Genomic DNA, 16,515 nt, shown 5'->3' with positions numbered 1-16,515 from the left:
GGGAAAGGGATATATGATCTGTCTCTCCTTTTCTATCTCTACTTCACCTAAATAGAAATAGAAAAGGAGAGACAGATCATAAGGTAAATGTCCCTATTTGTGACCATGTAAGATAATCGCATGAGTTAATAAGAAAGAAAAGTACTGTAGAGTGATTAAAATCAAAAAACGATTATACAGAATTCAAGATTAATCATTTTTGTATCGAAAAATATGTTTTACTCAGGTTTTAAATATAAATCTGATAAATATCAAAAGAGAAATTGCAAATACACGTATTAGTGACCGCCGTTTGTCCCGGTTAATGACCGGTGCACATCAGATCGAATGTACCATTTAGCGACCGGCAGATTAATTTTCTTGTTACTTAGAAACTGAAATTGGAGAAGAATGTAACATCAATAATAAAAAGAATTATTAAGCTATATTTTCATATAAATGTTTTATTTATAATATTCATAAATAAAGAACAAGAAATTATCTTTCATTTATAGTAATCTTGAATATCACAGAAATCATGTTTTATTTCTTATGAAACAAAATATTATGCATGTTATTTCCCACGTCTATTTCTCCTGCTTGATTTATTATTTTTTTGGGTGGCTTTTTCGGCTTGTTGCAACGATTTTTGCCTTTTCTTCTCCTCTATTGTTTGCTTTTTTTCCCTACCGTTTCTTGACGTTTTCTTTTTCTGTTTTCTTTTCTTTTGTCTTGTTTTGAAAGAGTGATTCGTCAGTCGAATTGTTTTCTGGAAGCTGAAGGTTGGAGTACTCTTGAAAGAGTGATTCGTCCGTCGAATTATCTGCAGAATTCTGTAGCGGTAAAATGTTTTTCTGTCCTTCCATGCCTTGATGCATTGAATTATTTATTCGATCGAATGCAACATCGAAACTAGAGTTTAAGGCACAAGTTTCACTTTGAGTTGAAGTTTGACTATTGTTAGGGTCAAGACTCTGATTTGAGTTACTAATGACAAGAATGTTAGTAATTTGATCCGTAGAATTAGAGTCTTTGGTATTTGGAATACTGGAATGGCCTCCTTAAAAAGCAATTTAAAATACGAACTAAAAGATAAATTCCTTTCAAAATCAAATTAGATAGACAACACGCGATTAAGTCAATTTACGATAAATATTCTTTTCGAAGATAAATTACTTAAAACTTTTGATTAATTTAATAAAAATCCGTGAATGGTCACAAATAGGGTCATGGTCACAAATAGGGATATTTACTTTAGTGTTTGACGCAAAACATACGTCTGCTCGTGTGCAGGTAGAACTCATCAAATTGAACGAAAAATCTTGTATTATTTTGCAAACAACCACAGCAATTTTTGAAATATTAATAATAGAAAATGGTTAAATAAATACGTATAATGACATGAGAAGAGCTCTTTAGGTAAAGTATCATCCAAAATGTTTAAATCTGTCGACAATCTTTTGACAACGACGAACGATGCGTAATGCTAAACTATGTATCTTCATTGTCCACAATTTGTTTGCCCTTTTAACATAAAAATATATTTGTTTCCTTTAAGTTTTAAACTACATTGCTTTTTAAATTTCAAAGGAGCTTAAATTTCAAAGAAGCCATATTATTTGAAATAGAAAAGAAATGTCTCTGTTTTCGGCTTGTTTAAAAAAGAGAAATGTAGAAAGAAAAATATAAAATAAAAGTATAAATGTTTTATTCTAATACCTCTTTCATTTGTTTTTATATAAACATTCTTTTAAATTATTTTATACTTTATTAAAAAAATAATTTCTATTTAATTTCTATTTAATTTAATGCATAATGTACTTAAAAATTATTATTATTAATTTAATGCATAATGTACTTAAAAATTGTTATTAAATTAAAAAAAAAGCGAAAATTTATATTGCTCGAAAAAATCTCCCCCTCTCTCTTTCCTTCTCTCTCTCTGTCTGTCTCTCACATACACACATATATAAAGAATTATATTTCTTTGATATAAAAAAGTTTTCTCTTTTTTATTCAAATATTTTTATTCAAAATCCGTAACTATCGCGCGTTTTTTTTCGATATGCTAGGAAACCTAATAAAGTTAATCAAAGAAGAATAAAAAGTGACGATCGAAAAATACGCAACTAAACAATAATTTTGATGCATTACAGAATATGTAATAAATATAACAATAAACGTACTCTTCAGATAATTTTAATCATGCCACAATTGGATATGAACGAAAAATGATTGTTTTCTATAGAGTACTGAATATCGAACAAGTAGTAATCATGTGCATTATAACTTGCTCGAAATGTGTAGCGAACAGAAATGTAATTCTCAATGACATTTAATCGATAAAACTGATAAGCACGACGTGTTCAAGCGTTTTCACCGTGCTTTGCATAAAAAAAAAAAAAAGATCGTAAATTTCTAAATATAGTATCGCTAGATAAGAAACCTCGTCGCAAAGTCCCATTTTATTTCTCTTCGTAACACGTGGATAACATTAAAAAAACGACAGTATTCACCACTAGTCAGTATTCATCACTATATATAATCAAGGCACGTTAGTAATATCTCGACGATGATATTACGGGACATTCACTATCTGTGTCTGAATCTGACACTAATATTTGGAATGCCAGAATATAATGCGGAAGATTGCGGACAAGTGGCCCTCGAAAGGACGTAGGCGTCCCTACGACCGCAGCGGCTCGCGAGCTTCCTTTCGTTTGCGAACGCGTACCACAGGAGGAACAAATTGCTGATTGCGAGCGGGAACATATGTACTTTCTAAATTCTTTGATGTGAAATATCACATCAAACGAAAGAAAATTCGCTCGAAGCGGATAGTGCAAATATAGTCATACAGAATCACAAAAGCGAATGTTAAGAAAATATACACTTGTTTGCAGAACGGCTTAAAAACCTTTGAATGCAGTCTATGAAAATTAGGACACATTTGCAGTACAATGCAGTATTAGCAGACAACGTGAACGATATAACCTAAATAAAATGAACGATGAGTGGATGAAAATTAATTTGTAATTATAGGAAATTTCTAATAGCAACTTTTTTTAACTTAGTCTACTTTTTTTATATTTTATAATATTTAGAAGACGTAATTATTACCTATAATGATATGAATTAAATATTATTAAAATTAAAAGTTTTTTTAATAGTTAATTTAAAATGATTTTTAGGATTTTTTCACCATTAGTTTTCTTCAATAATTGAAAGAATTAATAATTGTAACTTTAAAATGCTTTGTGATAATCCTCTGGTAGTAGTAGTAATAACATATTGCGGTAGGTTTGTTTTGATAGCTTCTGGATTCCTTCATCTAGATCCCTGAGGATTCATTGTAATATCATACCGATTGTTTTTGTTATGGTAGTAATAACTCTGGCCTAGTGTTCTTCACTAAACTTAATAGACTATTCACTTAATAGATTATTCCTTCCAGATCTTTAGATTCTTGGAACATTCCTAGCAATCGATATTTTTTGTAAATGAGTGCTGAACAGTAACACAAAATATTATGTTATTCTCTTTTTCACCTTTACATAACCAGCATTCTCTCTGCTCAGTTAGTCTAAGGTTATATATATGTACACTCAGAGTTGCATGTCCTGTTAAGAGGTCAATACATATTCTCAACTTTTGTCTGTTCATGATCTATTCAGAAGCTCTTTCGCCCTACTTAATAAGAGTTATAAGCAACTTGAGTTATCGACATTTCTTACTTCTTTAATCTTTTAAGTGCTTCTACTTTAAGTAGTTTTTGATAATATTTTTGCCAACAACAAAAGGAACCTATCCACAGTTCCTATGATAAGCCTATCCGCCTTCTCGCTATACTCTAACGTTCGGGGAACCAGGTTAGAATAATATTATTGTTAACTTTATTTAGCTCTTCTATCGCATTTTTTGCAGTTCCAATCATTTCGTGATGGTATTAGCAAGCATCGTTATAATTGCCCTGCTGTCAGAGTAGATGTGTATATTTCTTTTTTTCTACTACTTCAATGGAGATCTAGAATTCTATGCATACCTTGGGATGATCAGTATTTTAGCTTGAAAGGCTGTAGCTAGGCCATCCATGGAAATGCCTTCGCTACGATTCATATTAAGGCCATAGAATCCTATAGCAAAGCGTCCGTTTGCTCCTAATTTGTCCGTGACTAAAGATCCACATTTCAGCTCTCTTTCGATTTTTGTCAGTTTTCTCTTATTAGTATACAGATTTTGAAATTTATTGTCATCTGCTAATTCTTTAGTATTCTATCCTGCTTTAGTGTAAAGGAGGGATGCTTATTGAGAAAATACAAATCATATTCTCTCGTTTATTTAAATTATATTAGTTATGTCTCACTTATTTAGATTATATTAGTTATGTCTCGCTTATTCAGATTATATTCAAATTATATTCAGATTATATTATAGTTATGTCTCCTTTATTTAAATTATATTAGTTATGTTTCTATTACACGTGCGAGTGTTACTTAGAGCAACAAATTGAAGATAACAAATTATTTATTTTCCATACGGGATCCCCTATACGGGATCATTTGTTATCCTATATCAACAAATCAATTGTTGTGGATATTGCTATTTTATTAAATTAGCAGAATTTTTTTTTCCAATACAGAAATATTTCGTATATATATTTTCAACTTCATTAATTAATATATATTTCATTAATAACATATTATTATTTCAATTATCTTGTCTTATTTTTCCTCGCAATTTTTACTTCTTTAATTTAAACCTTTAGTTTAAACGTATACATTTTATTTTTCAGTAGAGTTTTCTCATATTTGGTTTTCGGGATCGTTGATTATTTAAATTTGAAATAAATAAAAAAATAAAATTCGAAATGGTGGATCCAATATAGCAAACATAAATTTCTAAAATTAACAAACTTGTCTTTAGTATTATTTCAAATAAAACGACAAAATATATAACGACAACATTTCCCCGACATGAAGAAGATATATTAGTATTTTTATACCAAAAAACTTAATATAGGAAAAATATTATCGATATATTAATAGTTTATTGTAAAAAGTGAGAATTATCAAAAATTTTGAAAACATGTGCAAAACACTGTTAGTTGTTCTGAATAAACTCTTAATATTTCAATGTGTCAATTCCTAATAATTAACCTTAAAATTATTTTTATTTGAAAAAAGGTTCTTTTTATTTTTATAATATCTAACAATTAAAGATGCACAAAATTAGTTTTTAGTTATTTTTAATTTCTTATGTTTATTAAAACGTGTCTTAATAATATTATAATAGACGTGTCGTAATATAATGGACTATATCTATCGATAAGTTATGATTAATTGAAATTATCAAAAATAAGTAAAAAATAAATGGAATGCTAATCCCACTATAACTCAAAGCTTAAATGGTCATATAGCCATATGCATTACTAAGCTTACATTCTCAAGATATCTCAAGATAGTGCGCAGAATCAACCGGAATCAGTAATTCTCTAGAATCTATTTTTGTAAAAAAAAATAGTCGCTTTTACTATTTACGCAACACGCTGAGAATAATTTCAGAACGCAAAAAAGATACTGTCGGTGCATTTCGGCAGACTGCACTGAGAGAAATTATTCGATAAAAAATTAACAAACAAATATTGCCAATCAAAATACCTATAAATTTTTTTACCCGATTAGGAAACATCCGATGAGAAATATCGATTCATAACTTTTGATCGGTTCATTTGATGAAATGTCATTATGATCGGAAGTATCCGATAAAATTTAATTGGATATTCTGATCGGATATAAAAATTGATCGGAAATATCTATTTATTAATTTTTTTTCCGATAATTTCAGTGTGTCATTATTAGCATTGCTCCCTTGAAGCTTCACGGTTTATCGGGTCGCGCTCTCGTTTTTATTACGAATTATGTATAAAAAAATCAAGTACTTACCGTGCTATAGGAAGATGGCTCGCAGAAACCCCACCATTCTTCGATGTCTCGGTATTCCTCTGCATACAACATATTTTGTTTTCTTTGGCTTTCCGAACGATGTAAGCGTCGGTTAAAGGTATATGGCACTCGCTCATGGAGAAGGAAGAAAATTAAAACGCGATTACAATTCCGTCACGGGAACTCGTGAATTCTTCGAGTCCTTCGAATCCCTGAGAGCCTGAAAGCAAAGATGATCTCTGATAATCTTTAATAAATTTAATTTCTTATTCGTCCTCCATAATCTTTAATTAATACTCTTTAGCTTTATCAGAGTAACAGGACGGAAGAGAATTCACAAATATAATGCGTATAATCGCGACGTTTAATTACATTAACATCGCGAGAATTGTATATGAGTTATTTATATTATATTATCTCCGTCTTCTATCATTGTATATCCTTCTTTAATCCTCCAAGAGGTTAAATATAGAAGCTATTTATTTACGGAAAACATATCCGATGTTAATAACTGTAATCCATGTTAAATTGGTTTGTGCGGAATAATAATAAAATATGGAGGAAAATATCGTTTTTTGAAATATTTAAATAAAATGCAGAGAAATCTCTCTCTCTCTCTCTCTCTCTCTCTCTCTCTTTCTTTCTACGTGTGACATGCACAGCCCGTTCTATGGACTTGCATGCGCAGACGGTTTATGTAAGTGTTATTAAAAGATCCAACCGGACGTTGGATTTGTAAGAAGGATATCGACATATACACTCATGCTATAAGCGCGAGTGTACCGTATAGATCGCGCAACGCTCGCGCATGAACACATCCGTGACCTCAGCGTCGCGCGCAATATCGCGCCTGGCATTATCTGCCGCGGCCGGTTTTGCGTTTAATGCCTTTTGTCCTATATTATGGGATGATGCACGACCGCATTACAGGTCGCGGCGCGTCGCAACGAGTTCAACGGACCTGTCTTTATGGGTTAAGTGTACCATCGCCATGGTAGAAGAAGGGGATTGGGGAAGGGGAATACGCATCGAAGCGGTAACACACGGCTGACTGTGCGAAATCATTGGAACAAAAAAAAAAAAGAAAATAAAAGAACACCGGTCTCTCGTCCTTCGCGGTCGATTTGTTCGGATAAAAATAACAGCTTGTTGACTACTCCAAACTTAAATTCGACACATTAAGATTCGCAATAACTCACAGTGGTGGTCCAATCCCGTGTTTTAATATGAAATAATTACAATCATTTTCTAACTAAAATAACACAAATTTTGTTACTTAACTATTGAAATATAATATAAATTAAATATTAGTAATTAAAATATATTACTAAATATTATATATATTAAATAAATAATTATATAATAATTATATAATATAAATAATTATATAATAATTATATACTAAATATTATATATATATATGTATATATATATATATATATATATATATATATATATATATATATATATGTATATAACAAGTATCATATAGTCTAAGGAGAGTTCCCTCAAGTGAATTTTCGTTAATGGATATATTTTCTAAGTTAAGTGTTTCTTTTCTCTTTAAATTCTTATATTTGTACCATTACGAAAATAATACCAAACGCTTCACTGAGGATACTCCCAAAAGAATCCCAACAAACTATACAAACCGCGTACATATACACTTTATTTTTATAACATAAATTCTTTAAGAATTATTGATTAGATGTAACATAATTTTTTTAATATCTAAAAATATATAGAATTTTTAATATCTAAAAACATATATACTATTTCTTTACTAAGTTATCAAATTTACGAAGTTATGAGTACTGAATTATTACGTTAAAAAATTATCTAACTGTGTGTATGCGATTTCGTCATTTAAATAGACTTACAAACAAATAATATTTTATATATACAGCAATCAGTGACGGTTTATAAGTAACATTAACTGTTAACACTCGAGAATAGAAACAAAGTTTGCTATATAGTAAACAATGTATTATGGATTAATGTTATCTCTCAAGTTTTATAATTTACAATACTTTGGAATATCTACAACAATATAAAGTAATTAAAATATATTAAATAAAGGATTGAAAATTTATTTATGTACTAACAGATTAATACGAAAAACCATTGAGAAATTTTTTTGCAAATATACATTCACTGAAGTAATTTGTAATTATAACTACACGTCGTTGCACTCATTCGTTGTATAATTACATAAACGAAATTATACACGGTATAAATTATATTGCGTGAATTCATTAATCAAACGAGATACTCACAATCTCGAGATAATGGGATATTTAATATGAAATCAACGTTATCGTGGAGAGCAACTAATGAAGTTCAACCAAAATACAATCTACAATCCACGACCCATGTGTGCGACTAGCGCGAGTGTTGAGAAATCACAGTGGAGAACGTTTAATTGAGCAAGCACGCCTAGGATTCTAATCGGTCTCGCTCATCGTCGGGAAAAGAAATTAACGCCTCATACGCACGGCCGGCCATATGCCACGCAAATTATCTTCCCTAAAATCTAGTCCTCCCTCCCTCCCTCTCGCTCACTTTGTCTTTCTCTTTTTTATATCATTACACAGTTAGAAATCTTGTGTACAGTTGTTAAAATTTTTATATGTTACCCATTTTGAACTGTTATTTCAATATAAAATTGATTACCGATATGTTATTATTTTCGTGATATTTTAATGTGCTATATTAATGTCAACTTAGTAACGTTTTTTTATGTCATTTAGAAATTGAATATTATTTTGAGTTCTTTTAACACAATTATTAAAAAAAATTAAATTTTTTAAAGTTACTTTAATACTAACAAGAATTAAAAAGTGAATCTTCGAGTCATTGTAAACTTTGACATACAGAATAATCAAATTTATTAAGAGAAAATATTTCTATCACGAATAAGTTAAGTTAAAGTAATTAATATCATATGTTAATATAACATGAAAAATAAGTTATAATTCCTTCACTTTTTAAATGCGTTCATATTATATGAACAAGAATGTCCCATAGACATTCCTTACGAATTATTTTAATTACTTTACCGTGTATTTTTTTATGTTATTTTTATAAATTTTTCATGTCATTTTTATAAATCGTGCTTAAAGTTAAAATAACAAATATAAATATAAGAAAAAAATTGGTGAGTATGAATTAATTAACATTCATAAATCATCAATAAGTAACACATTACGAATGAGTTATTTTTACACAAAATTTTTACAAAAAACTGGATTTTCTAGGACGTGTAAAAAATGTTAAAATTAACATTTTATTTTTTTACTGTGTATATATTTTCTGCACTTAACATTTATGCTTATTGTTTTTGCAAGACACATTTAAATTTCATTTTTCCGTTTGATGCTTTTTTGAATATTAAAAAATAATTATTTCATTAGATTAAGCCAAGTTGTTTGATGAACACTTATTTAAAGAAATATAACGAATTATTTAAAGAAAATACTATTATAAATACTATTATTTTAAAGGAAATTCTCAACCTAATAATATATTATTTGGTTTTATCTTAAATTTTTGTTTTTCGTTTGGTTAAATCATTATCATTATTTGATTGAAGAAACTATTATTTTAAATATTTCATTTTTCAACCTATTGTGTGTGTTTGTACTAATCAATATAATATTTGGTTAAAAATCCAAGAGTAATCATGTGGTCCCAGATTTGCTAATATATATTCTGGCAATATTCGTAACATATTGATTATTATTGCATTATTCTCAACAATTACCTGTGAGTATGAAAGAAACATTTTTGGACTATAAGGATATATTATAAGTATAATGCTACAAGTATCGTCAAGGTTAGTTGAAATTATTAATTTCTGTTCGATCGTTAAAGTCAAGCAAATTAAATCATGGTCAGAAAGAAGAATAGATGGCCGCATCACAAAATGATTGACGAGTATTTGAATGGAAAATCATGGGGGAGAAGAATGACGTACTCGATGAAGTAGTAATAAAAAAAGACCGTCTGTAATATGAAAAAAGAAATGTCAATGCTTTTAAGACTTCTTTTTAAGATCTATTGATTTATTCTTAAGATTATTCTAGTTTTTGAATTTTTTTAGCAAAATGAGAAAATTGAATGAAATAATTTTCTTGTTTTAACCAATTTTCTTCTTGAATTCAATAAGAAATTATTTTGGCCAAACAATACAATTATTTGAAAAGCCGGACCATCATATTTATTAATTGAAACATTACTTTCTTTGAGCCATTCCAATAATCAAATTAGTTTAGACGCAATAAAATTGATTAAATCCAAACGAAATTTTTTCTCTGTGTACTTCTTTATTGTAGCGTTATATTTACACACAAAAAAGTATTGCATTTAAGTAAATGTTACTAATTTCAAATATTTTATAAATTTATATATCCGCAAATCTATCACATAAGTTTATCATAAGCATCAAATAAATTCAAAATACACTCTAAATCCTGATAAATTTAGCATTTTAATCAAGCATATTAAATTGAAACAAAAATTCAATTTGTTTACACCAACTTTTTTCGATGAAGTTTAGTGATACTCTTGTAAACAGGATAAATTACTATTCTTTTGTGTACATGATCATATATAAGCCTCTTTCAAATTTGTGATGAGTGCATTTTAAGACTATTATCAAAAAGATATTCTTTGTTAACCATAAAACCCTAAACACGGATAAAATTATTAAATTTTATTAATTTTTATTGACTTTTCATTTTTAAAAATGTGTTTTGTTTTTTCATTGTAAATTTTTTCAATTTTATTAAATCGCAAAAATATTAATAGATTCATATTCCTAAATCTTTTCCACAGCGAGTAAAAAAAGAAGCGTTGAATTTTGATCATTTTTACGGAAGTTATGAGCGAATGAAAATGCGTCAGGTTTATCTATGTTTTAGCTATGTAAATTTATCCATGTTTAGGATTTACGTAACTTTATGATTTAGGATCAAAGATAACTACTTAAAAGCAAATTAAACGGTGTGACCCCTTTTCTTAGCAGTAAAATGATACTGTTATGTGTGTATTAGACATTACATTATTTATTTTGTCATTGTATGTCCAAAGGGACATATATATACTCCAGGGTTGAATAAATCTACTTATCTATTTCTCTCTCCCTCCCCCCTTATTCGCAGATAGATTAGTTTCGTGTAAACGGGACGCAATCTCTCATCGTGAAAAGATTTAGGAATGCTGGAGTGCGGAATCGAGCGTTACTCCGTGCGAGCGAAACAACCGAGCAGATGTTACGCGCTGGAGAGGATTGTTAATGCGGCGCGGATTAAATGCATCGCTCGTATGCGATCATCGATCGTGCCGCAAGGTATAATCGCGGGGATCATCATTCGGGAAGGATCGTATGGCGTTTTCATTCCGCTGAAAACCGGCACGCAGCGATTTACGTACCTCGGCGCTTTCGGTGGTAGCGCGCGTTTTGTAAATAGCACAATAATATCTCTGAAACGTGAATTACATTATATTAAGGGATGCAAATGCAACAGTGACGGGGACGTTTTCGCTCGGGAAATTCATTATCACGTATGCACGTGATCGGCAGGATAATCCGAGAATTATTTCCCACGTATGGAGCGTGTACAGACCGGGAAGGAAGCGAGAGGGGAGTATCGTTTTTCATTTTAACACGCGCACGAAGGCACGGCGCGGCAAATCCACCTCCGCTACACAACACCTGAGGCGGATTTGCCGCGAATCGTCACCTGTATCCGCGACAATAACATAACAATCCGTTATTTAATATTTGCGTCACTTTGTATGTCGCGCGGCGTTCGCGGCGCATTGCTGTATTGGAGTTTCTCGCGCGCGAATTATTCACTTCCGGACGTATCGATTCCGTTCGTTTCTATAAATAGATCGCCACCGAAAGATGCACTGATAAACGACGACCCGCGACATCACGATCTCCTGCAATTTTGTAGTTTTTTCCGGTGCCCTCCGGGGCTCTCCGCGCGCTTTCTATCTCGAGCTCGACGTGATCTCTCTTCCTCTCTTCCTCTTTTTTTTCAGCATTGTTCCCTCGTTGTGTTTATCCGACGTCGTATAGCTTTCGACGCAAATGTCACTTCTATGCAATCGTCTGGCTCGACTCGGCCGACCTTTCGACGAGCGCGCGAATGACTCCACGTAATCGCGGTCGATATTAATCGAAACTGGTATTTCAAGAGGGAAGGAGAAAGAGAGACAGAGAGAGAGAGAGAGAAAAGGAAGATATACGCGCCGAGACTGGCGGACGCGAACACGTTTTTATCAAACGCAATTCACATAACCGGGACGAGCATCGCGAAGACTTTTATCGCGGGTGTTGGAAGTACGATACGTTAATCTTATAAATTTTTGCTTATTGTCGGACTTTATCATGACAGAGTGGTAAAGACGCGATATGCAATCAACCTGGGGAATGAATGGAACATCCGCCTTACAATACGCACGACTGAAATTTACTCCATCGTAAAGAAACGGGATACAAGTTGCAAGAAATGAGCGCATGCTAAACTGATAAACAATCATCGTCATGATACATTTTACTAAACGTCGTTAACACACGTAAAAAAATACATACTGTCTTCAAATAAATGTTACTTGTTATATATTTCGTAAGTCTATATGTCCGTAAGTGTACCATAAGTTCAATAATGTTTAGAAAAGGCTCTGAGATTTTTATAAAAACCAACTAAATTGTAAAGGGTCTACAAGTTGGACATAAATACTTTATTTATATAAATTTATATCGTTAGGTATTATATGCTTAAGTATATATGTGAAATTATAAATATGCAGTCTAAAAACTCATACAATAGCTGTGTTCGACATTGTAAATCTCAGATGCGAGCTAGCAGATGGTGAGTTTGATCACGTGACCGCCAAGCAAAACGAGCATAAAAATAAATTCCGAACGATTCTGAACTGTTATACTCATTATAGCTTTAACCTCTTAAAGAATGTTGTAGATTTTAAGATTATAATTGTATTAGAGATAGAAGTTCATTGAGAGAATAAGACCTTTTTTGGATGAGTATAAAATATTATTTTTCATTATTATTATTAATAATTCAATTATATAAATATAATTATATAAATAATAATATAAATATAATATCAATATAAAACTTCAATTGAATTACAGAACAAAGATACGCCAAGTTTCTTGCGTTCAACGGGATTAAATAACGAATGATCAGTTATTATTCCCTTTTTAAATAACTTAGACTTGTAAAATATATAGAAAATAAATGCGCGGTCCTTTTTTCTTGCTGCACACTAGCGCAACACTAACCGCATTAATTCTCTATTCCTTTTTTTTTTTTACACTAAGGGGCCTATTTTATAACATTTAATGATGTCGTTATGTATCGCTGCGCAGTTATTTCATAATACAAAAAATATGCGCAATGATACGTAACGATGTCGTTAAAAGTTATAAAATATACCTCTAAATCTCAATTATACTTGTTTTTAATTCCGAAAGTGAATATTAGTTCAGTGAAATAGAACATATCTGTAATAGTCAGCGTTTCTGAATGCAACCATATGTAAATAGATTATAGATTGTAGATAAATAGGTTGGAGATAGATTAGCTTAAATTTTTGCGGGCAAATGAACATCTGGGAGCTTCGGTCTCTGATCGAAGAGCTCGATTTACTCTAAAAATGTAAATAACGAACACAGATGTGATAATATAGCAAATAGATGTGAATTACCAAATGATTTTCGAAATAAAAGAGCTATTAGACGTCTTCGATTTATAATATCGAATGCAAGTAATGAAGAAGATCTCAAGGACCGAAACGTTTGTGATATATGATGACTAACAATTCAGTTTGATATAAATAAAGTATATTTATATCCAACGCATGACTCTTGTAGGTTCTTTACAATTTAATTGACTGTCGTTGTTACATAATTACAATTTAATTGATTGTTAATTTATTCAAAATACATTCCGAATAGGTTTATAGAATTTCAACCAAGAATATTAAATTAAGATAAAAATTCAATTTGCTCTCTACATATGAAGTCGAGCCGACTTTTTTCCGATCATGTTTTATAACATTCTTGTTAGGAGACTAAATTCTTTCTTTGAGATAAATTTTTCCTTTGAGAATACGATAATGAATACGATAATTTTCCAAAATGTATAGTGAGTATATTAGAACACTAATATCAAGAGAAAAAATGTTCTTTCTTGAAGATACTGTTATTTCAAAGGAACAAAGTAAGCTGAATGATTGCTTGTCCTAGCAGTAGAATTATATTTTTCACAGTGTACAAAATTATCATATTGATAATTACCGTGTCGTAGAAAGCTCAGATAATACAAAACTTTCTGAGATTATTCTAAGTATATTCTAGAATATTCCTCGCAGGTATGCCAAACATGTTTAGGATAATTCTGAAATTTCCTGTGCTACCTATCAGTGACTGCGTGCACGCCCGACTATATCGAGCCGTCTTTTTTCCGATCATGTTTTATAACATTCTTGTTAGAAGGCTAAATTCTTTCTTTGAGATAAATTTTTCCTTTGAGAATACGATAATGAATACAATAATTTTCCAAAATAGTGAGTATATTAGAACACTACTATCAAGAGAAAAAATGTTCTTTCTTGAAGATACTGTTATTTCAAAGGAACAAAATAAGCTGAATGATTGCTTGTCCTAGCAGTAGAATTATATTTTTCACAGTGTACAAAATTATCATATTGATAATTACCGCGTCGTAGAAAGCTCAGATAAAACTTCCCGAGATTATTCTAGAATATATATAGGTATATTCTAGAATATTCCTCGAAGTATGCCGAACATATTTAGGGTGATTCTGAAATTTCCTGTGCTACCTACTAGTACCTGCGTGCACGCTCTTACAAAAGAAAACGCATTAGTCACCAGAGTCCTTTTCGAAAGAAAAACACCCCTAGAGATCCATCGATTGGCTAACGAAACCGCTGGAATTTCGAGCGCGCTACATCACTCGGGTCGATCGCGCGTCTCTGAAAATCTCCCGAGGGGAGAGGATCGCGCTCGGTCTTCTCGGGTGGCCGTATGCCTGGCGGCGCGCGAGGTGACCCTTGCGCGTGATAATAAATCCGCTCGGTGCAATCGGAGCGCACCAGATGGAACGGAGCGCCGGCTCGACCGGCCACGAGCACGCGTGCACGTGCACCGGACTGTGCGTGCCATGTCGGAGCGCGCCGCTGCGCTCATCGAGTAGCGGTACCAGCGCGCGAGCGCGCGTGGTCGGGGATCAACAAAGATACCAAAAAAAAAAAAGAAAAAACAAAAAGGAACAGGAAGAAAAACGAAAAATAATCGTGTACAGTTACTCACCGATAGGGCGGGACGTCGTGCAGAAAGGCCTTTCTTCTGGTACAAGCCGGAGAAATAATCACTTTCGTATGTCAAAGGCACAACACTGTTACTGATCGCAGCTCGTACACCGTATTGTACCGTACGATGATCACTGACGACAGCGACGGCGACGACAGTGGCGGCGACGGCGACGGCGACGACAATGTAGGCGCCGATGAACGCGCAAGAAAGCGGGACAAGCAGGATCGATAGCCAACACCCGCGCACCTACGAGCGCTTCGTGGAGCCGCCGTCAATGGCGACTGCCTGTTTCGCACCCCGCAGAGACGCTTGTTACGCGCTACGACGTGAACGCTCACGCAGCCAGGACGCACAAGACACACACACGACTTATTGATTTTCGAATGGTGGCGCGCGAAATCCGATGAAGGTCGATGGGATGACACGAGTAATCGCAGGTGAGGGGAGAGCGAGAGAAAAAGGGAAAGAGAGACAGAGAAAAAGAGAGAGAAAGAGAAAAAGAGAGCGAAACGGATATACGAAGGGCGAATCTCGACCGGATACGTACGCTGCGGCGTTCTCCGCGTGAATGCCGGACCGGCAGGCCGCACGTGCTGATGCCGCGAGGCACTTGAGCCGCTGCCGCTCGACCAATCGCGACGAACCACCTGTTACCAGCGCGCCGAGCTGCCGCAGAAGCGGCAGTGAGCGCCGAGCGCTGCGCGCGCATCTCTCATCAGTCACGGAGCGGATTTTGAAAAAATTCCGCCAAGACACGACTCCTCGTTCCTGCCGCGTCCCTCAAGAGAACGGCGAGGATGCGCTGTCTGCGGCCGCTGGAAATGGGAAACCAGGTCGTCGGTTTTCCGCGGGGGAGCGACAGGACGACGCGTGGGAAGTCGGGAGCCGTGAAGGGAGAGAGAATTCGTACGCGCCGTTCTCTCTCGGTCGAGAGAGGCGAGAAGCGAACGTCCCGCGCGCGTTCGCCATCTTTCCAAGAGATTCGCTATGAGAGTGATTGCGTTCGCGTTTCGATAGCGCGGTCGGCTACGATGCCCTGACGGTTCGGAATAATAATAACGCGCTGGAGACTAATAAAGCTAACGGTATGCGGGCGCGGAAAGCAATGCGGGTAATCGATGCAGGCGCACTCGACCAGGCGCGTCGAAGCAGGTTCAAGCTCCTTCGTTGAAGTTCCGCAATTCCGATCAATCGGGAACACTCGAATAATTTGACTACTAG

At 33.4% G+C, this 16,515-nt stretch overlaps 1 protein-coding gene across 1 annotated transcript in view; it reads right to left on the bottom strand.

Annotated features, from left to right (window-relative positions):
* Window positions 1-15,902, bottom strand: part of LOC116847212 (cyclic AMP response element-binding protein A) — an 82,486-nt gene extending 66,584 nt beyond the window's left edge. The window contains exons 1-2 of the mRNA XM_032821961.1: window positions 15,292-15,902; window positions 5,922-6,141 (exon numbers count right to left, since the gene is read on the bottom strand). Of these exons, the coding sequence (XP_032677852.1) occupies window positions 5,922-5,993 (72 nt within the window). The 5' untranslated portion in view covers window positions 5,994-6,141; window positions 15,292-15,902. The remainder of the gene's footprint in view (window positions 1-5,921; window positions 6,142-15,291) is intronic.
* Window positions 15,903-16,515: the final 613 nt, after the last annotated feature.

The sequence above is a fragment of the Odontomachus brunneus genome, unplaced genomic scaffold, assembly GCF_010583005.1.
Source record: "Odontomachus brunneus isolate Ranch 3 - 2012 unplaced genomic scaffold, Obru_v1 Obru_scaffold_075, whole genome shotgun sequence".
Lineage (NCBI taxonomy): Eukaryota > Metazoa > Arthropoda > Insecta > Hymenoptera > Formicidae > Odontomachus > Odontomachus brunneus.
The sequence above is the reverse complement of the archived record's forward strand: the minus strand, read 5'-3'. Positions and strand labels throughout refer to the sequence as shown.